The sequence below is a fragment of the Saccostrea cucullata genome, unplaced genomic scaffold, assembly GCF_032062105.1.
Source record: "Saccostrea cucullata isolate Sc308-1 unplaced genomic scaffold, CSIRO_AGI_Scuc_v1 ctg29, whole genome shotgun sequence".
NCBI classification, from domain to species: domain Eukaryota; kingdom Metazoa; phylum Mollusca; class Bivalvia; order Ostreida; family Ostreidae; genus Saccostrea; species Saccostrea cuccullata.
In genome coordinates this window covers 624,889-644,022 of record NW_026936770.1, presented here as the reverse complement: position 1 = coordinate 644,022, position 19,134 = coordinate 624,889, and the positions used below count along the sequence as shown (strand labels likewise).

Sequence of the window (19,134 nt, the reverse complement as noted above, 5' to 3'; positions counted from 1 at the left end):
ACATTTTTCATAGATCTATAATCAGAAAGGTAACGTGAGTAATATTTGGATAGTGTTGCGGGTACTTCCTTATTATAGTAAAGAACAAAAGTCACAAGCGTTTTCACATTTATCTAAATTACAACAACTGTACATAGTATATATTCCGGCTCCACAGTAACCATAACCATTACACCACACACCATACAACACCGAACACAGGACGTAACGTAGGACGTGTAACCTGTAACGGAGGACGTATAACGGGACCTACATAACACAAAATTGTAAACACATTAAGTTACACATTAATACAGAAAGCAAGTTTACATACAAGTTATTACCCACATAACCCACCATACACGTAAATGGGATAATAATGGGGTCAACATCACAGCGCTGCATTACAGAACTTGTATTAAATGCTTTTACACAATAGTTACATTATTTTACATGTAACTTACACTTACACACAGTAACTGTACTTACATAGTTACTTTACTGTTTAGAATCATAATGAAACTAAATACGACAATACTAGAGCCGATACTTTCAATTAACACTACTCACTATGATATTTATAGAACATACAAACTATACATACGAAAGAACATTCAAACGAATAAACTAAAGTTAAAATACGTTGAAATAACAAAGTTATCCCAGGACCGTTTAATTAACAAAACATAGAAGAAAATGTAAATAAACATGTTACTCACCTCAGAAGTCAGTGTCTGTAATACCACTTAAAATTATTATAACTTTATAAACTTTGAAAGTAAAATTGGACAGTCAGCTCGTGCTGCTATATCTTGGAAAGCCGGTTTTAAGAAGGGCGGAAGCCTAAACTCAGGTATATAAATACAGGTAATGTAGAGGTACCAAAGAGGGTGTTCGAAGGGGTCCAGAATGGGAAAACTGAAAGAAACTACGGAACAACGTTAGAACAAATATCACAGTAAATTTAAAATACAAACAAGACAAATAAACAATACAACACCGTAAATGTGACAGATAGCAAAGTGGCAGACTTTATAAAATTGTGACTCAACGTTGAAAATGTGAGCAAAATTTTGTGTAGAATTGCATAAAACGAGAAATGGTGCATATCATATCTAAGCAGCAAAGAATACTTACGATTTCTTTATATCTTACGGATTACTTATTTATGTTATTATCGTTCAAAAAATATACGAGTTTATGTTATTTATCTTTAATAGGCTAAATATTCACAAGTCGGCCAATAGTCGCCCGATCATCGAGCCCTGAGCTATAGTTTGATTTTAACCGTCGGCCGAAATTTTGGACACCCTTATTGTCGAACGACGGACGACCGACTTAATAAACTGACCGCCGATGGTCGGACGATGATCGAAGGTTGGTCGACGGATAACTTAAATTGAAGAAATCGGCCACCGACGCAGAAAAAATTATAACTTAGATCGATGGACACAAAATTGGTCGGCCGACAAAAAAGAGGTCAAAATAATCGGGCAAGACAATGCGGTGAACTGCCGACTGTCACCCGAAGAATCCAATTTTTGCTTCAAAACCTGTCGGCCGTTGGTCGTTTTTTGAAATGTGACTGGTGTTCTTGCCCCCCCCCCCCCCCCAACACTTTTTTTGCAAATATATACATAATATAGGCATTGAAAATTGGGGTTTACATTTTTTTTTTTGGCTAAGCCCCCACTTTCAATTTGCCCCCCCCCACACACTTTCAATTTGCTTCCGACGCCTATGGTCGAACCATGTTTAATATTTTTTTTTTGCGTCGGTGGCCGATTACTTTAATTGAAGTAGTCGTTGACCAGTCCGTCGACCAACCTTTAATCATCGTCTGACCATTGGCAGACAGTTTGTTAAGTCGGTAGTCGGTTGGTCGACATTTAGAAATTGGGGTTTCGTAAATGTTCCGACCGTGAAAATCAAGCTGCGGCTTAGCGAACGATGAACGAGCGACTGTTGGACGACATTGAAACATTTTTATGTGACTTCTCCACGTCGCCTGATACTACTGTCGGATGATCATGTTTTTCAGCCGACGATATGAGAAAAATTTGGTCGCCCGACCATAGGCTTATCATGCTTATGTGACCTAGGTTTTACTCAGTTAAACCCCAGTCACATTTCGAAAAGGGACCAGCCGCCGACGGTTTTTGAAGCAAAAATGGGATTCTTCGGGTGACAGTCGGCAGTTCATTGGTCGTTGTCTTGCCCGATTTTGACCTCTTTATTTGTCATTCGACCAATTTTGTGTCCATCGGTCCAAGTTAAAATTTTTTCTGCATCGGTGGCCGATTTCTTCAATTTAAGTTATCCGTCGACCAACCTTCGATCATCGTCCGACCATCGGCGGTGAGTTTTTTAAGCAGGTCGTCCGACGTTCGACAATAAGGGTGTCCAAAATTTCGGCCGACGGTTAAAATCAAACTGCAGCTCAGAGCTCGATGATCGGGCGACGATTGCCCGACTTGTGAATATTAAACCTATTAAGGACACATAACACAAGCGAAATTTTGATGCATGGATTGCTATATATATACTTTTTGAAGGGAAATAACATAAATTATCAATCCGTACGATTTAAAGAAATCTTAAGTATTCTCTGCTTCTTAGATATGCGCCATTTGTTAAATTCAGTTAAAACCCCAGTCACATTTCCAAAAACGACCAAAGGCCGACGGGTTTTGAAGCAAAAATGGAATTCTTCGTGTGACAGTCGGCAGTTCATCGCAGTTGTCTTGCCCGATTTTGTCCTCTTTTTTTGTAGGCCAACCAATTTTGTGTCCATCGGTCCAAGTTATAATTTTTTCTGCGTCGGTGGCCGATTTCCTCAATTGAAGTTATCCGTCGACCAACCGTCGATCATCGTCCGGCCATCGGCAGTCAGTTTATTAAGTCGGTCGTCCGTCGTTCGAAAATAAGGGTGTCCAAAATTATAGCTATAATTAATTTTTTTGCAAGATTTCATGAGGTTCGCAGCACTTTTCAAATATCTTAATGCTTCTTGAGTTGATGTGTAAAAACTTGACAAGATACATTGATGGTATGCCCTTGCAATAAATCGATTTATTAGGGCCCTTCTATTACTTTTTCGATGAATCTGCATACAAACACACGACAGTATCGCTTGTCTGGAGAATGTGCGGACAGTATATAAATAAAATACTAATCAAAATAGACATTGCATCCAAGTAAACGGCCTTTTTTTAAACTGTAAATAATATTTTATTTGAGAACGAAAGACATTTTTCATTATACAAAATGTGACTTGATCAGCCTCTTACTGTGTACAAACTGCGTCATTTTTGCGATATGGCGTCACATTGACAAGCGCATTGCGATCGATGCATCGTTTATATACTGTTGTTTGGGATTTAACAAACGACAAAACTGCGTGTAATAGTAAGTTAGTATGTAGTATACAGCTATCCAGCTATTTGAAATAGCAAATAATTTCATTTTGTGGTATTTTAATGACCTTATATTATGTGTGACGTCATAGTAAATATTTCCCGTATAAATTAGACCCCGCCTCCTTGCTGTAACCTTAACTGTGCTGCGTATTAAATGTAGATCTTTGAAAAATATTCCTGATTTCTAAAGAAAAATTTTTTTTTGTGTTCTTTATCCAAGTCATCGGTGTTCCTAGGAATTAATGTGACTGCTCCGTGTCACCCGATACTCGTGTCGACTGATCATGTTCTTTCAGCTGACGAGACCAGAAACATTTGGTCGCCCGACCATCGGCTTAAATGTGACCTGGGCATTACTGGCACATATTTTCAAAGATCAGTGATGAAGATATGTTTTCTTGCCAGTCCCTACTGGTACCAAAGATCTCGTTTTGAAGAGTGGCATCCAAAGAACAGTCGGTTTCCATGTCTTGTAAAGGGGATTCGAGTCCATATCGTGAGGACCAACTTTTTTTCTCATATCGATATTTATTATACATGTTGCATCGCCCGAATAAAAGTGCACTGAATAGGGTCATGGCATTGGGCCATCGCAGCTATTGCAGTAAAAATTAGTATCCCGCTTACGAGGGTAATGTATTTTATTCAATGTCACAAAATACGAAAGTTTATGCTACTAGCATAAACTTTCCTGTTTTGTGACATTTAATAAATTACATTACTCTCGTAAGCGGGATACGTAATTTTTTTCTGCAATGACTGCGATGTTAATGTGAACAACCAGAGAAAGACATTTTATCGTTTATATTTATATTAAATAATCATTTAGAAAGACATTTTATTGTTTATATTTATATTACATAATCATTTAGATAAGGATTAATATTCATCGTTGTGTAATTGATATGTACGGCATAGTATGTTTGATTGATGGATCAGCCACTGATCAAGAGATCTATTCAGGTCAGGCGCGTAGCTGCCTATACGCAAGTACGCAAGTGCGTACACATCATTTTCCAAAAAAAAAAAGAAAGAAAAATATTCCTGGGATAAAAGAAAAGAAAAAAAATTAAGAGAGATTTTTATACGGGAAAAAAGAGGCACTACCCATGTTTCAAATTATTTTGCGTCTTATTGTTTGGATTCAATTTTTTTCAGCATGTCTGCACATTCAAATTTAGTCCTTTGTAAAATCAATTCCAAAAACATCTTTCAACATTCTTGGGAAAAAAATTGTTAAACCAAAATGTTAATCCGCGTAATCACGATTATCCGGACAAATATTTGATAAGGAAAGCGATCTAAGGGACTTTGATCGAAAGAAAAAGTTATAAAGGTTTTGGACGACTATCCAAGATTTTTAATTTCCGTAGAGGTAATGAATAAATGTCGTTAAACAACTTAAAGTATGGTGAACAAAATAAATAATAATATAGATAGCTTCTTGTACTGATGTTATATACCAATTTAAAGAATTATATTATAATTGAAGCATTCTCGAATTTTCAGCTATCAAATATGAAGGTAATCAAAAGACAACAACACCCCCCGTTTATATTTTGAAATATTTAAACTCCAATGATAACGATATTGAAATTGCTACTCTGTTTTATCTTGATACACTTGGAAACTTTTTTCCAATACCACAATATGCGTAAATTAATTTGATAAATTATCCTTCTCTTCCCGAAGTATCAATGGAAGCAGTATATCTTATATTAAATAAGTGTTTGCTCGAGAAAAGTGATATTATTGTGATTTCTTTTGCGATGACTGAAAAATTTCGTAAAATCCAGGAGCTTCCGGGGGCCCTGTCACGGCTTTGCCCTGGACCCACTGGGGGCCTCAGGGCGGTCCCCAGACCCCCGACCGTTTTCTGCGTACACTTCGTTTCCATGATGGCTACGCGCCTGCAGGTGATAAATATGCCTAGTGTTGTTCATGAACTGATAAATTAAAACCACAATGGTTTTCTTAAAGAAATAAACGGAGAAAAAAATTCAGTGGATTGTGGAGTTAAATCAATAAAGAATTGGCATTTCTACAACACACCAAAATCATCTGATTTTGATACTCAAATAATATCCTTATTGACAAAAATTACAAAAATATGTTTTACTCAATTCATGCACAAACGTTACACCATATGGCTAGGTGACCTCTTTTTCTGTGTGGAATTTCTAGATAAGATTGACAAATATTTATGATTCAATGTAATTTTGTTTGTAATTAAAGGTGGACATCGGGGTAGGTATTTAATTCTTTAAAACCCTGTTTCTTTAACTAACAGATTTAACTGCGTTATCCGTATACAGATCGTTTATTCCATTCATTACTGTTTTCCATCATTTGTACATGACTTTCGTTGTCTAGGAAACTATGGCCACTGAAACATTTTCGGGATCCATAAAAGACTTGCCGACGCCATGTTTCCTTGTAGATATTGACAAGGTTAAAAGGAACTGTTCTCGTATGATAAAGCGATACAGAGATGTAGGGGTGGAACTCCGGCCCCACATGAAAACTCACAAGACTATGTAAGAAAACTAAACTCCACTACATGTAGTTTTATTAATCAACCTGCCTTATTATTAATTTGATGTTCAAAAGTTAATTGTCGTGTGCAATTCTTTGCAGAGAGGGCGGAGATTTGATGACTGGTGGAACTCGTAAAAAGATTGTCGTATCCACTCTAGCTGAAGCAGAGTTTTATGCAAGTAATGGATTTGATGACATCATTTACGGCAAACCGGTCATTGAATCGAACCTTTACAGGTATAAAAGTGCAAGCCAATGAAATAGGTGTTTATAATTATATCGATGTTTCTCTTATTTGACCGATTTGGCATACAAAGGTTCATGTATACTAAATAAAGATACAGAAAGAGCAGCTGCATGATGGTCATATTTAACAAGTCTGCCAGGTAAAACAATTTGTCGCGGGTTCAATTTCCAGAGCAGACTTATAAGACTATAGTAAAGCATCGCCCGCGTGACGCAGTGGCTAGAGTATGTGTCTGATCCAGAGTCGGAAAGTACAGTAACAACTGATCCTAACGTCGCAGATTCGAATCCCACTGTGGGACGTGGAGATCAGTCCTTAAGATAAGAGAGTATAAACTGAGGTCCCGTGTCGCAGTAGGTGCTGGCACGAAAAAAGATCCCTCACTACTCAATACGCAAGTGCTGAGTATAGGACAAAACTTTGCAGCATCGATCTCCACCGCCAAATGTCTCCATATGAGTGAAAAATTCTTAAGAGGGACGTTAAACAACATAACAACATACAAACAAACAATATGAGTGAAGGTTTCACAAAACACTTTAGCTGGACAGATTATTCTAAAAGAACAGCCCCTGCTTCTATCGTGTCCGTGTTTGTGCATAGAAATTAGAGGAGCGAAAAAAAATTAACCTAGTTTAAAATAGTGTATCAATAATTATTGAATTCACATTAAAAGTAAAGTGTTTAATATTAACCAAAAATTCTTCTGACAGGTTCATATAACCTAATCTTTTCCTTTAGAGAGAAGGGTAAAAACTTTTTTTCCACTGTGCAGAGATATTTTTGAATTCAGGTGCAAGAAGCTGCAGGAGAAGATCGAACAATTCCATTTGTTGTTTGATAATGAAAAGGCGATAGAAGCGCTGGAGAGAAATCCTTTAGAAAACAAGAAGTGGTCGGTGTTCCTTGAGGTGGATGTGGGCGGACATAGGAGTAAGTTATTAATCCTAAACGGTATGGTAGTTGAATAATCTTCGGTATCTTACAACAGACCTTCACCATGAATTGCATTTGAGCAAATTTTCTCTCCAACGTACGTGTTCTATAATCTACCATGTTGACACTAGACACTTCTTGATATTTTCGTAGTTTACGTATATATGAACTACTTTATTTGCTGCATTCCCAACGAATTTTATGGTAAAATCGGTCTGAAGAACAGAATCATTTTAACAAGAGAATGGTTCTTCACCATCAAGCCGATGATTTTCCCCCATCTTTAATCGTTCGCAGGAAACTTGAAATTAAACATATTTAAAATTTCTCCATTTTAGCTGGCGTTCCATGGGATAGTGATAAAGTGGTTGAGTTAGCCAGGTTAGCATCACAGGCCAAAAATGTTGAATTCCGAGGAATCTACACTCACTGTTCCGAATCCTATTCCAAGACCTCGGATACAGCAGTAAGAAGTCAAGCCGAAACCGACACCAAAAGATTCCTGGACGTATGTCAGAGGTCAGTCATTAATTTATTCTTCTGATAAGAGGATTATTAATATTTATGATTAATTTTACATTCTGTCTGAAGAATTCGACAAGCTGGCGTACCGGTGGAGACAGTTGGACTCGGAGACACGCCTTGCTGCTCTGTATTTGTCGACTCTATGGCTAAACTCACTGAAGTACACCCGGGCAACTACATATTTTACGGTATATTATAAACATAATATATTTTGTCTGTGCAGTTTTCCGCTTGATTTAATGTTATACATGTATGTACTTAAACACATCCTCTGTCGACTGTCAGAGCCGCCTTGTACTGGATCGGACAAACGGGAAAATCGTAGACAATCCAGTGTGTAAATACAACTGTATAAGGCATTTATAATACTAGTAATTGGTATGAAAGACTTCAGTCAGCTATTTTAATAAATGGTTTGATTGTATTTACTGACAAGGTCGTCATTTCAAAAATTAAAAAAATAGGGAAAAAAAATTTTTAACCGATACTGTTGATATCCTTGTCGCATCAGTTTGTTTGCCAACGACTTGCCTAGTTTTAGAAAATGTTCATACGTAGAGTATGCTCTATGCAGGTGATAAGTGTATATTACTAAATTGTTTGTAATCCCTAGCAGACCTGTTTTTTTATATTCCTGTGAAGCAAATTATATTCCAACTTTTATATTGAGGAAGAAACAATTTCTTTAACCTTCACCTCGATACTTAGATATTTGGTTACGTATTGTCAATTAAGAATTGTTACTTTCATTCTTATGTCGAAACGATATATCCATGTGAGTTTGAATTAAAAGATACCACAAAGCACAGATTGCAACATATCTGTTTCATATTTGAGTATTTTATGCTAGAAAAAGACGTTACATGTATTGGTAACCTAACAACAAAACTCTGTGACGATCTTGATGACTTCATTTTCATCGCCAGCTTTCCTTTTCTTATGTAGTATTGTACCCTTACCACTAATTTTGCTTTTGGAATTATTATCTCTCAGTTGATTCAATACGCGGGAGCATGCTCTACCTACAAACAATTTCTGAAACGAGGTTAATTATTGAGAAACAAGGTTGATTGAAAAAATCTATTAACAGTGTCGTTTAAAGTCTTCATTTTGCCAGTTCTAACCTTCTCAGCAAATACAATTTAATATTTTAGTCAAATGCTGATTTTTTTTTTCATTCGAATTGTTAGGCCATTATTTACACACTGAATTGTTGACGGTTTTTTCCGTTATTTCCCGATCATGACAAGGAACACACGGCGAGTGTGACCGGTCGGCCGGGGATTCCCACTCCTCCATGGCACCTGATCCCACCAGTGATGGTTTAAAGGTTTGTATGTGCTTGATTTTTTATTTGTATTGTTTGAATTGTCTATTTAGCTTGAATACTGTTCGTCCATATTCCACTTATTCATGAATCATTTACCTTCTGAATATTATTTTTACAATAACAAGGCAATTAGTATGTTTTAGGTGCAATTTATAATTTTGTTTTCGATTTTATAGATACTCAGCAGTTTGGTATAGGGTCGTGTGCGTTTGACGATATCGCAGTACGGGTGGCCACTCGTGTCATCAGCCATAAGCCTGAAATCAATCAAATTGTCCTAGACAGCGGCTTTGTGGCACTAAGCCACGATGGCATGTACTGCAACCTGCCAAATGGCATTGCAGTTTTCCAGGATCATCCAGAATTAATGTAAGTATACTTATTGTCGCCAAAAACCCTTAAATGTAAATACCTGTCATTGCATGTCTTTGAATTCATTATTTTCCAGGTTGAATTAATTTAATGTAGATCGATTTTCCCCACGTTAACCTGTTTCTGTAAAATTAATATTCTGACCATTTACATTTTTAAGTCCCCTGAGTCATTCGGGTGAGCTATTGTTATCTGTTGTTGCCCATGGTCGCCTGTCGTGTTAACAATTTAACATTTTCAGCTTTTTTTTCTCTGGAACAGGTGAACCAGTTGCAATGAATTTTGCAAATAGAATCTATGGGTTAAGGGAAATAAAATTTATGAATTTTTATGGTACCTCTGCCAATCAAAATTGGGAACATTCCTGGCCTTAGGGTGAGGGATTCTGTGTTAGGACGGGATTCTTATGATAATATCGTGGAAATCAACGCTTTATTACTTTCTAAATCTAGGCTCGGGGTTTGTATTATATTCAGGTGAATGTGAAAACCCTTAAGGCTCTTTTTTGTTTTAATTTATTTTTTAAATTTAGAATGAAGAAAATGTCCCAGGAGCATGGCTGTGTTTCCGTTAAGTCTGGACAAATCGACTGTAATGCTTACCCAATAGATTCAATGCTTTTCATCTATCCATATCATGTGGGTGCTATTTTATTTTAAATATTGATCTCCAAACTACATTAAGTTAATTTTTTATTATACGCCCGTCTTAAGACGGGACGTATTATGTTAAACTTCACATATTTTGTTCTGTTCGATTCCTTCCGGCTCATAACTTGAATACTATTAGGCCTAGGATTATGAAACTTTGTCAACTTATACTTCTTGGGTAGACGGTGTGTCGCGCACAAAAAGTAGGTCGCTCTGACCTTTAATAAAGATGTTATAGCCAAATATGGAAAAATCCTGTCCGGCTCATAACTAGAAAACTATTAGCCTAGAGCTTTGTTGGCAAACGTATACATCTAAAGTAGAAGGTGTGTCACGGCCTATTTCAAGGTCACTGTGACCTTTAATTAAAGTGAATTTTTTTAAAAAACTAAATCTTTTAAATTCTATAATCCAGAAAAAATGTAAAAATATAGTTGTATGCTTATTAAAAAACGTTAAATTAAGTAAAAACTTATTTTTTCATCATATACTTTATAGCAATCTGTAACAAATGTTTATGCTTTGAGAGGAATTCATTATTTTCCATGGTTGAATTAATTTAAGAAGAGTTTTGATAGCAGAAATTTGCATGTCAAATTAGAGAGAAATTAATGAGTTTATTGTCAGGAGCTAAGAGCATCTCTTGATTTGATGCAGATGTTATCTTAATTTATCTCTTGGGAGTTGGGCAAAAAGAAATGGCCTCATAGTTGCTTGTGCTAAGTAAGAGCTTGATGGCTAGTGTTATCTTTCAATTGATGTAATGTAATTAAAACAAATTGATGTTTTAGAGTATGATTAAAACAATTTAACATTATGATTAAAACTAATTATATATGTGTTCATTGAAAAAAAAATTATATTTCAATTTTTATATATTTGCAACAAAGATGCCATAGCAAAATATGGAAAAATCCTGTCTGGCTCCTAATAAAAGCTATTAGACCTATTTCAAACTTGAAAAGTTTTTAGAAGGTGTGTCACGGCCTATTTCAAGGTCACTGTGACCTTTAATTAAAATGAATTTAAAAAGAAACTGTCTTTTAAATTCTAAATTCCATAATCCTAAAAAATGGAAAAATATAGTTGTATCCTTATTAAAAAACGTTAAATTAAGTAAAAACTTATTTTTTCATTATATACTTTACAGCAATCTGTAACAAATGTTTATGCTTTGAGAGGAATTCACTTTTTAAATTATCAAGCACTCAGGAGTTTTGATAGCAGAAATTTGCATGTCAAATTAGAGAGAAATTAATGAGTTTATTGTCAGGAGCTAAGACCATCTCTAGATCTGATGCAGCTGTTATTTTAATTTATCTCTTGGGAGTTGGGCAAGAAAGATGCTTGTTTTAATTAAGAGTTCTTGACGGCTATTCCAGAAAAGATCTTTCAATTGATGTTCTAGTGTATGATTAAAACTGTGTTATGATTAAAACTAATTATACATGTGTTCATTGAAAAAAAAAATTATATTTCAATTTTTATATATTTGCTTGCAGTCATGTCTCACTAGTATTATTTGTTATAATCAATCCTACACTGTAAGTCTCTTAGAGATTTATAATAAGAAATGGAAATTAGCTATTTCTGTGTCAGTTGTTAAGGCTATTTTTCTTGCATCCTAACCAATGTATGATTATTGAACAATATTTGACGGGCGTATCATGCTGTGGCGGGGCACTTTATTAAATTATCAACAGATATTTGCTGATTTAGATACATGTATATTGTGATTTGAGATTATGAGTGCCCTGGACATCATATAAGGCAATTTTGCGTAATTTCTTTAATAAGGTTTATAACGCTTTTTTGTATGCAAAAATACACAAAATGTGAGAAACAAATTTTGACCTATTGGGGTTCCATATATTAAAATTTTTATTTCATATTTTACATTTAAATTGAAATTAACTTACTGTGTCTTTTTATTTTTGTTTCCTTTTTAGTTTATATTTTATTTCATTTCATTTGATTGGTCGATTTTTAGAACGATTGGTTCATTTTTATTTATCAGTTGAAATAACTGTATCATATAGTTATTTTAAATTGAAAAATAAATTCATTTTCGAACTGCTCATACCTGATATATATTGATTTATCTAATTCTCCAGGCATGCGCCACAGCTGCCAACCACCCAGTCTATTACATTCACTCTGGAGACAAAGTCCTGGGAGTATGGAAGCCCGTCAAAGGATGGTGAAGGATCAACCAACTACAGGCAGCATGAACATATTAAGTTTAAAAGTCAAGTTTGAACAATAAAATTACAGTTCTTTTTAATCTTTTCTTAAACGTCCTCACATTGTGGATTTCCAAGAGATCAGAACATGGAGAAAAGTTATATATGTGTATGCAGTGGAACTTCAATAATCTGGACTTCAATAATCTGGATTCTAAGGATTCCGGACGAGTGTCCATGTTCTTTTAAAAATAAATAAAAAATCAAGATAAGACCGACAATGTTGATTCTAAAAATGAAACTACAACTAAAGAAAAAGCTTCATGTAACTTGGTTACGTTGTATAAACATTAGACAGCTGGTGAAGAGTATTGAGAAAATACTAGTACTTTGAAAGGAAAACAACAGATGATTTATCGGAACTACTCAGTAAATAAGTGTTGCTGGCTTTGTACTTTGATAACTTATATAAATGATGAATAATTGCACTGTACTTTATATCATTTCAGTGATTTTGAAGATCAATAATGATGTATTTTCTTTATTGCATAGGTTAGGGGTTTTAATATTTACTTGAAACATGGAGATAAAGAAGAGAATTAAAGTCCATTTAAATAATACAAATCAGGAGCAAAGCAGACACGAACCTTCAAAACATCAAAGATAGAAACAGTATACCATATAGGATTGAGAATATCCTTTATACCGGTCACACACGCCGTGTGCTCCTTGCAATGATCGGAAAATAATGGAAAAATAAATTCGTACACAATTCAGTGTGTAAATAATGGTCGAACAAGTTGTATGAAAAACGTCCATCAGTAATTGACTACTGGTGTAACTGATAGATTGCATTTACTTACTCACACGGTCATTGTATCGACCATAAAACTTGCAAAACGATTTCTTTAAACGAGACTGTTGGTATTCTGTTTCATTAACTTGTTTATTAATAACTTACTTCGTTTAAGAAATTGTTAAAACGTAGAACATGCTCTCTCTTATCGAATCCAACGGAAAGATATAAACTTCATATATGCAGGTTAATTAAGGAATAACTAAGTTTTTGGTTTAATTGTGTGATTAATCGAGTGGCTTGCATGATAATTTGTATAAACGCCGAATGCATGAAATTAAAACACAAGCCAATCGATTCAACGATTGATCATCGTCATAAAACCAAAGAATCTGACAGTTATTTCTTGTATTTACATGCTCTTGATTCCACCAATCCATGTGCTCTAAGCCCCGCTTCTATCTCTATTTGTCTGGCCCTGCATGTGATTGTTTTTAAAACCGCTCCTACCGATGAACCAGTAGATTTATGGAGAAATACAGTGCACTTATCATTTGTAATTTTATCTCGGACAAAGACATTGGAAATATTAGGGTACATTGCTACATTAGAAAAGTTGAAGTCACTCCGTTTTCATACAGCTTTGTTGTAAGGTTACCATCCACGTATTTTTCTACTAAAGTATCGGTAAATGAAACAGATGTATCGGACTCTGTGTAATCTTTTATTTCAAGTTCGCTGGGAAATATAGTGTCGGCATATGAAACAGAATGAAAGTAACTATAATTAGTGGATAATACGCCATCAATATATCTAAATGTCGAGTTGAAGGCCGCAGCAAGTGTTTTCTTTTTGCGTTTAAGATTTTAAATAAATTCTGCTTTATATGAATACATCATATGTCTACTAATTGGCGCATTTGGTACTAATGGCAATTCCAACAAAACTTGTTAGATAACCTCGTCTCAAAAATAACGGATGGAAAATGTCGGTCAGAAACTCGAACATTTTTAAACAATACATGTAGCTTCAGAGTTTCTTTGTGCAATCAGAATGTTTATTTTAAATATTTTTGCAAATGACCAATGACATGGTTGTTGGGATTTCTGTAGAATGGTCTTTTATGGGGTGGATTTGCTAGCTCCACACCCAAACCCCTGGACCCCGGAGGACCGAAGGTTTTCAATTGGGGGTTTCCTTCTCCTCGTCACTGGTTCAAGTTATAGGTGCTGGAGACTTGCCTTTTGCCACTGTCACTCAGCTGCCGAAGCATTTCCATGATCACCAAAACGAGGAGATGTGACTTGCTGGCAGAACCTTTTTGTGACTATGGGCATTAAATCGAGATTTTAGTGATGGCACCTACTGATGATACCTGGTGACATTTCATGGCAACCCTCGAGACCCATACCAGCATTTTACTCCAAGAGAAACTATCACGATTGGCATCAGAAGCCCAAAAAATGTCTGTAAAATAAATTGAAAGAAAATATGTGATGAGAATCAACAACAAACAAGAGATATAAATCCAGTTAAATGGGGAAAACATCAAAGAAACTGACAGATTCATCTTTCTTGGGAATATCGTCAACTAGAATAGTGGTGCAGATGGGATGTCAAAAGCAGAATTAACAAGGCAAGACATGCTTTCAATACTCTTAGACAAAACTGGATTTCTAAAGCTCTCTCCATCGACAGCATAATCGAGATTTTTAACACAAATGTTAAAACAGTTCCTTATATGGTTCCAAGGCCTGGAAGATAACTAAAACCATAAACAACAAACTACAGTCTTTTATCAATAAACGTCTCCGCCATATCCTTAAATCAGATGGCCTGGCACCACATCAAACAACAGCTTATGGAAGAGATCAAACCAAAATCTCAAAGTCATAGATATTGACATAAAGAAGAGAAAATGGGGTTTAATAGGCCACACTTTGCGCAAACCCTGTAACAACATCACAAAACAGGCTTTCGTTTGGAATCCACATGGAAAGAGGAGGGTTGGGAGACTCTGGCAAACCTGGAGAAGGTCCGTGAAAATGGAAGCAAAAGAGGCAGGTTTTACCTGGACCCAATTGAAAGTCACAGCCAAACACAGAGTATGATGGCGTGGTGTAGTTGCGGCCCTGTGAGCGAACAGGAATGTCAAAGTAAGTCAATGACAAACTTATTATATTTTTGAATTCCATTATTATTATTATTCGTTTTTAATAGCTATAAAAAAAATGTCAAAAAACCTGGTCATTAAGTTATTGCGGGGAATGGTTGTATACAGAGTAAAAATTTGAAAGTTTTGAGGTTGTTGATTTTTGTAAAAAATTTTAATATCCACATCTAATTTTTCATATTTATTCTCAAATATATTCTTTTACAATATCCTCCTTATTGTTGTTAAAATTTTAGAGAGGAGAAAAGAAAGAGGCTTGGTAGAGCTTTTACTGGAACCCGCTATAAATCTTTGTAAGGATTTTTGTGAAACCTGTAAATCTAATAGGTAATTCGAATTTATTTTGATTGTTGGAAATATAAAAAATATTCAAAACTGACTTATGATTTTGAAGAATTTCCTCCTTACAAAAAAGCTATATTGGTTAAAGTTAAATTCCACTAGTAAAATTAAATCCCAGTTCCTCTTAAATACAGCGAAAAAATTGAGCCTTGCAAACAAAAAACAATGTTGTTTTGATCATGTAATCTATCTAATTCTTTTTTTTCACCTACACACACTAGTAGATGGTTTTCATATTGCCCCTCAATATCGCTTAATGTGAAATTTGATATAATCTGATACAAGTTTTAATCAATTCTGATAAAGTGTCAGTGAGGTCTTTTTTCGTGTTTGGCTTACCGCCATGTGTAATGACGTAAACAGCAGCAGTACCATAATTGTAAAATGAGTGAAAAAAGAACACGATGGAGGATTATTGTCTTCCGCTTTTGCGAAGCGAATCGAGGGACTTTAAATCTTCGTCTGTCTTAAAAAACTTTAAAGTTGGTTGTAACTTTTGAATGAGAAGAGAGAAGGTTTTAATATTTCACATGTACATTACCTGTGATAAGACCTTTCCAAATGTTCTCCGAGTTTTGACCACGTGCCTTCACCTTGAAGTTTGACCTACTTTTCAAGAATTTTAACATTACTTGAAATGGGTCATTATTTTTAAAAGTGAAAAGATACATAAATGGCTTTAATATTAAACGCATGCATAACCTGTGACAAGACCTTTCTTAATTTACTATAATTTTTCACCCCGTGACCTAAACCTTGAAGTTTAATCTACTTTTCAAAATTGATATATTCCCGTATGACTTGATTGAGAAGAGGTAGGGAGGGATTTCATTTTTGACTTGTGTATTGCAAGTGACAAGATGTATCCAAGCATATTATGATCTTTACCCTTTGACATTGATCTTCACCTTTGTCCAAATATATAAAAATTTAAACTTTGGAAATTTCTTTTAAATGACATATGATAGGACGTTCATATTTGACACAATATGCCATAAATAATAGCATCCCATACAGCATATATGTATACATGTAGTTACACACAATCCACTAAGACACCGAAAGCAATGGAGCACTACAGAGTATTCTTTGATTTTTGCTTGTATTTCAAATTTATTTTTTATACAGGCGCTTGATGTTTTTAACCTTTCTTTTCATAAATAAAAATACATTGTGTGTATCCCCTATACTATAATAATAATAACGGTATAGGGGATATTAAAAGAAAGGTTAAAAACGTCAATTTTAGTGCCTGTGATTTTTTTTATATCTAGGCTTTGTAGAGTATTTGTAATTTTGAAAAATGTGGTAACAATAATCGATGTTTAATTATTTATAAGAAATACCAAAGTGTGTTCATCATGGTGTTGTCATCCACTTAATATCCTTTCCTTTAATCATTTCTTAGAAAACCATTGCAGTTTATCAGTCGGTAAACAGCAAAAAAGCATACCACCTGTACATGTTTCTTGAGCAGTGGCTGTTACAGAAATGAAAATTACATTGGCGTACATATCAAAATCATAATACGCTATTTCATCTACTACAACCTAATTTAGATGATTATTTGTACAGATATAAATATAAATCATAAAAATTCTTTCTTTGTGTGTTAGTAAGGGAATTCGCGTTGCTGCTATTGTAGGTAAAAAATTATAATTTCCCGCTTACGCGACTTCTGCATTTTTCTTCAACAATATAATTCCATTACCAACAACAAAAAAGTATTTTATTTTTTAATATTTAAACAGAATTTTACGAGACGAACGTTTCAAATTATTTACAGAAATGCCTAAATCGGTTGAACTTTGTGGCAAGCTACAATCAGGTATCTCTTTTGATTACAAAAGTAAGTAACATTCAAGATCTTGTTTTCAAACTTAAGCGTTATTTCATAAAATAAAAAAAGTATGTACGTATATATAGATAGTATTAAAGATTAAAAACCGAGGAGACTGGTTCTGTTATTTTTAATTATACTTTCGTGCGATGTCCGTGTTATCAACATAAATTGTTTTATTTCATTGAAAAATGTAACAATAAAACATATTTTTAAAGTTATCAATAATATAAAAATAATTTGTTATTTTCAATGTCTACACATTTGATAGGCTCCAAGAATATTAATATTGCTGTCAAAAATTTCCTTTCTGGAAAAAAAACCTGTTTAAGAATTCACGCCAAGTATGTATGCAATTGATTCCTTGTTTTGTTGAACGTTGCATGGTTAAATGTATTATCTGTCGGTAATTTATACAGTTGGGGATTCAAATCGATCTAACTTATTGTCAACGATGCCTATTCTGAAAAAAATCTTTTCTGGAAATCAAAGACAAATCACAAGTCTTGTATAAAAACTCGGAATAAACCTAGTATTTTCATCGATTTTATTTGTAACCTGTATAGATGTTTGGATTTGTCCACAATGCTCATAATATTTCCTGGCCGGAGCTAACATATAATGGTTGACATATCGAACCATGTTACATTGTGTATTGCGTGATTTCCAGATATATACATACAAATAAGAAATGGTGAGAAGTTGACAAGGTGATAATTACTTGTAGGTCACCGGATCTTATCCCCCAATTAAGAGAAACTGATCTTTTGAGTAAAGAGACTTTCAAAGTTTATCATGGATTTCTTCATTGCAAATGGACATAATATTTCAGGAACCGGGGTAAATTCTCTAAGTGTCCAAAATATCATTTACGGAATTCTACTGATATTAGTTTCTGTATTCATTGTTACAATTAACGGATTACTGCTATTTGTTATATGGTCAACAAAGTATCTACATAGATGTCAGAACGTATTCGTTGTGTCTTTGGCTATCAGTGACATCCTCAGCGGATTTGTGGAAGGCCCTTGTCTTGCTTATATTGTTCTGAATCGCCCTGACATTTTCCCTGTGTGTCCAGTGAAGTTTTTTGTAAGTCGTTTTACCAAATCCTCCTTCTCCTTCAGTTTAATGATGCTATCAGTGGAGCGGTGTCTTGCTGTGTCCCGACCTCTGAAATATCAAAGCCTTGTGACGGATCGTTCCTGTACCATCTCTGTTGTCCTTATATGGATGTTATCGGCTCTTTTTGCGTCACTTTCTCTAATAAGGAACCGCTTCTTTTATGATAAACACAATCACAAGTGTAGCTTTGACGTATATGCGTATGGATACACCAAAGACATAATAATTGTTTATATTGTTCTTTCAAGATTCTTGCCAATGCTTGTGATTTTGTTTTGCGTCATTGTGACACTTAATAAAGCTCGAAGCAGATTCAAATTTACTGCAGGCATATTAGCAGCTGTTCCATTGACAGTAGCTCCTGTTGTGTATCCTTTGAACCTGAAGAAAATCACACTTAAAGCCCTCCGGTCCCTTGTGCTTTTGTCTATAACTTTTTCTGTATTGACCATAGTCTGTTGTACATCAGGGATTCAGAAAACAATTCGGAACCTTGATTTCCCACCAGAATATGAGATGGCTTTACAGTTTATTTCTTTGTCCTATTACTTCATCACGCCTGTAATTATTCTCATATTCAACAAACAATACCAGAACAGGATTGTCTCTTTGATCTGTAAGCGAGGCTGGAAGTCAAATAGGGTCACACAAGATCCACTGGCGACTGTAAAATAGTCTG

At 34.8% G+C, this 19,134-nt stretch overlaps 2 protein-coding genes across 3 annotated transcripts; both read left to right on the top strand.

Moving 5' to 3' along the window:
- Positions 1-5,572: 5,572 nt before the first annotated feature.
- On the top strand, positions 5,573-12,280 carry LOC134246565 (D-serine dehydratase-like). Of its 2 annotated transcripts, XM_062728954.1 has the most exons (9): positions 5,577-5,645; positions 5,772-5,935; positions 6,036-6,173; positions 6,977-7,116; positions 7,458-7,638; positions 7,711-7,832; positions 9,151-9,343; positions 9,879-9,984; positions 12,111-12,280. In XM_062728954.1, exons 2-9 carry the CDS (start codon positions 5,778-5,780, stop codon positions 12,198-12,200), a joined length of 1,128 nt encoding a protein of 375 aa, XP_062584938.1. In that variant the 5' UTR covers positions 5,577-5,645; positions 5,772-5,777; the 3' UTR covers positions 12,201-12,280. The 2 variants fall into 2 exon arrangements, with proteins under 2 accessions (XP_062584940.1, XP_062584938.1); XM_062728956.1 differs by lacking the exon at positions 9,879-9,984 and having other exon boundaries at positions 5,573-5,645.
- Positions 12,281-17,987: 5,707 nt separating this feature from the next.
- Positions 17,988-19,134, top strand: LOC134246536 (sphingosine 1-phosphate receptor 1-like). Its single transcript, XM_062728920.1, has one exon. It carries the CDS (start codon positions 18,126-18,128, stop codon positions 19,128-19,130), a length of 1,005 nt encoding a protein of 334 aa, XP_062584904.1. The 5' UTR covers positions 17,988-18,125; the 3' UTR covers positions 19,131-19,134.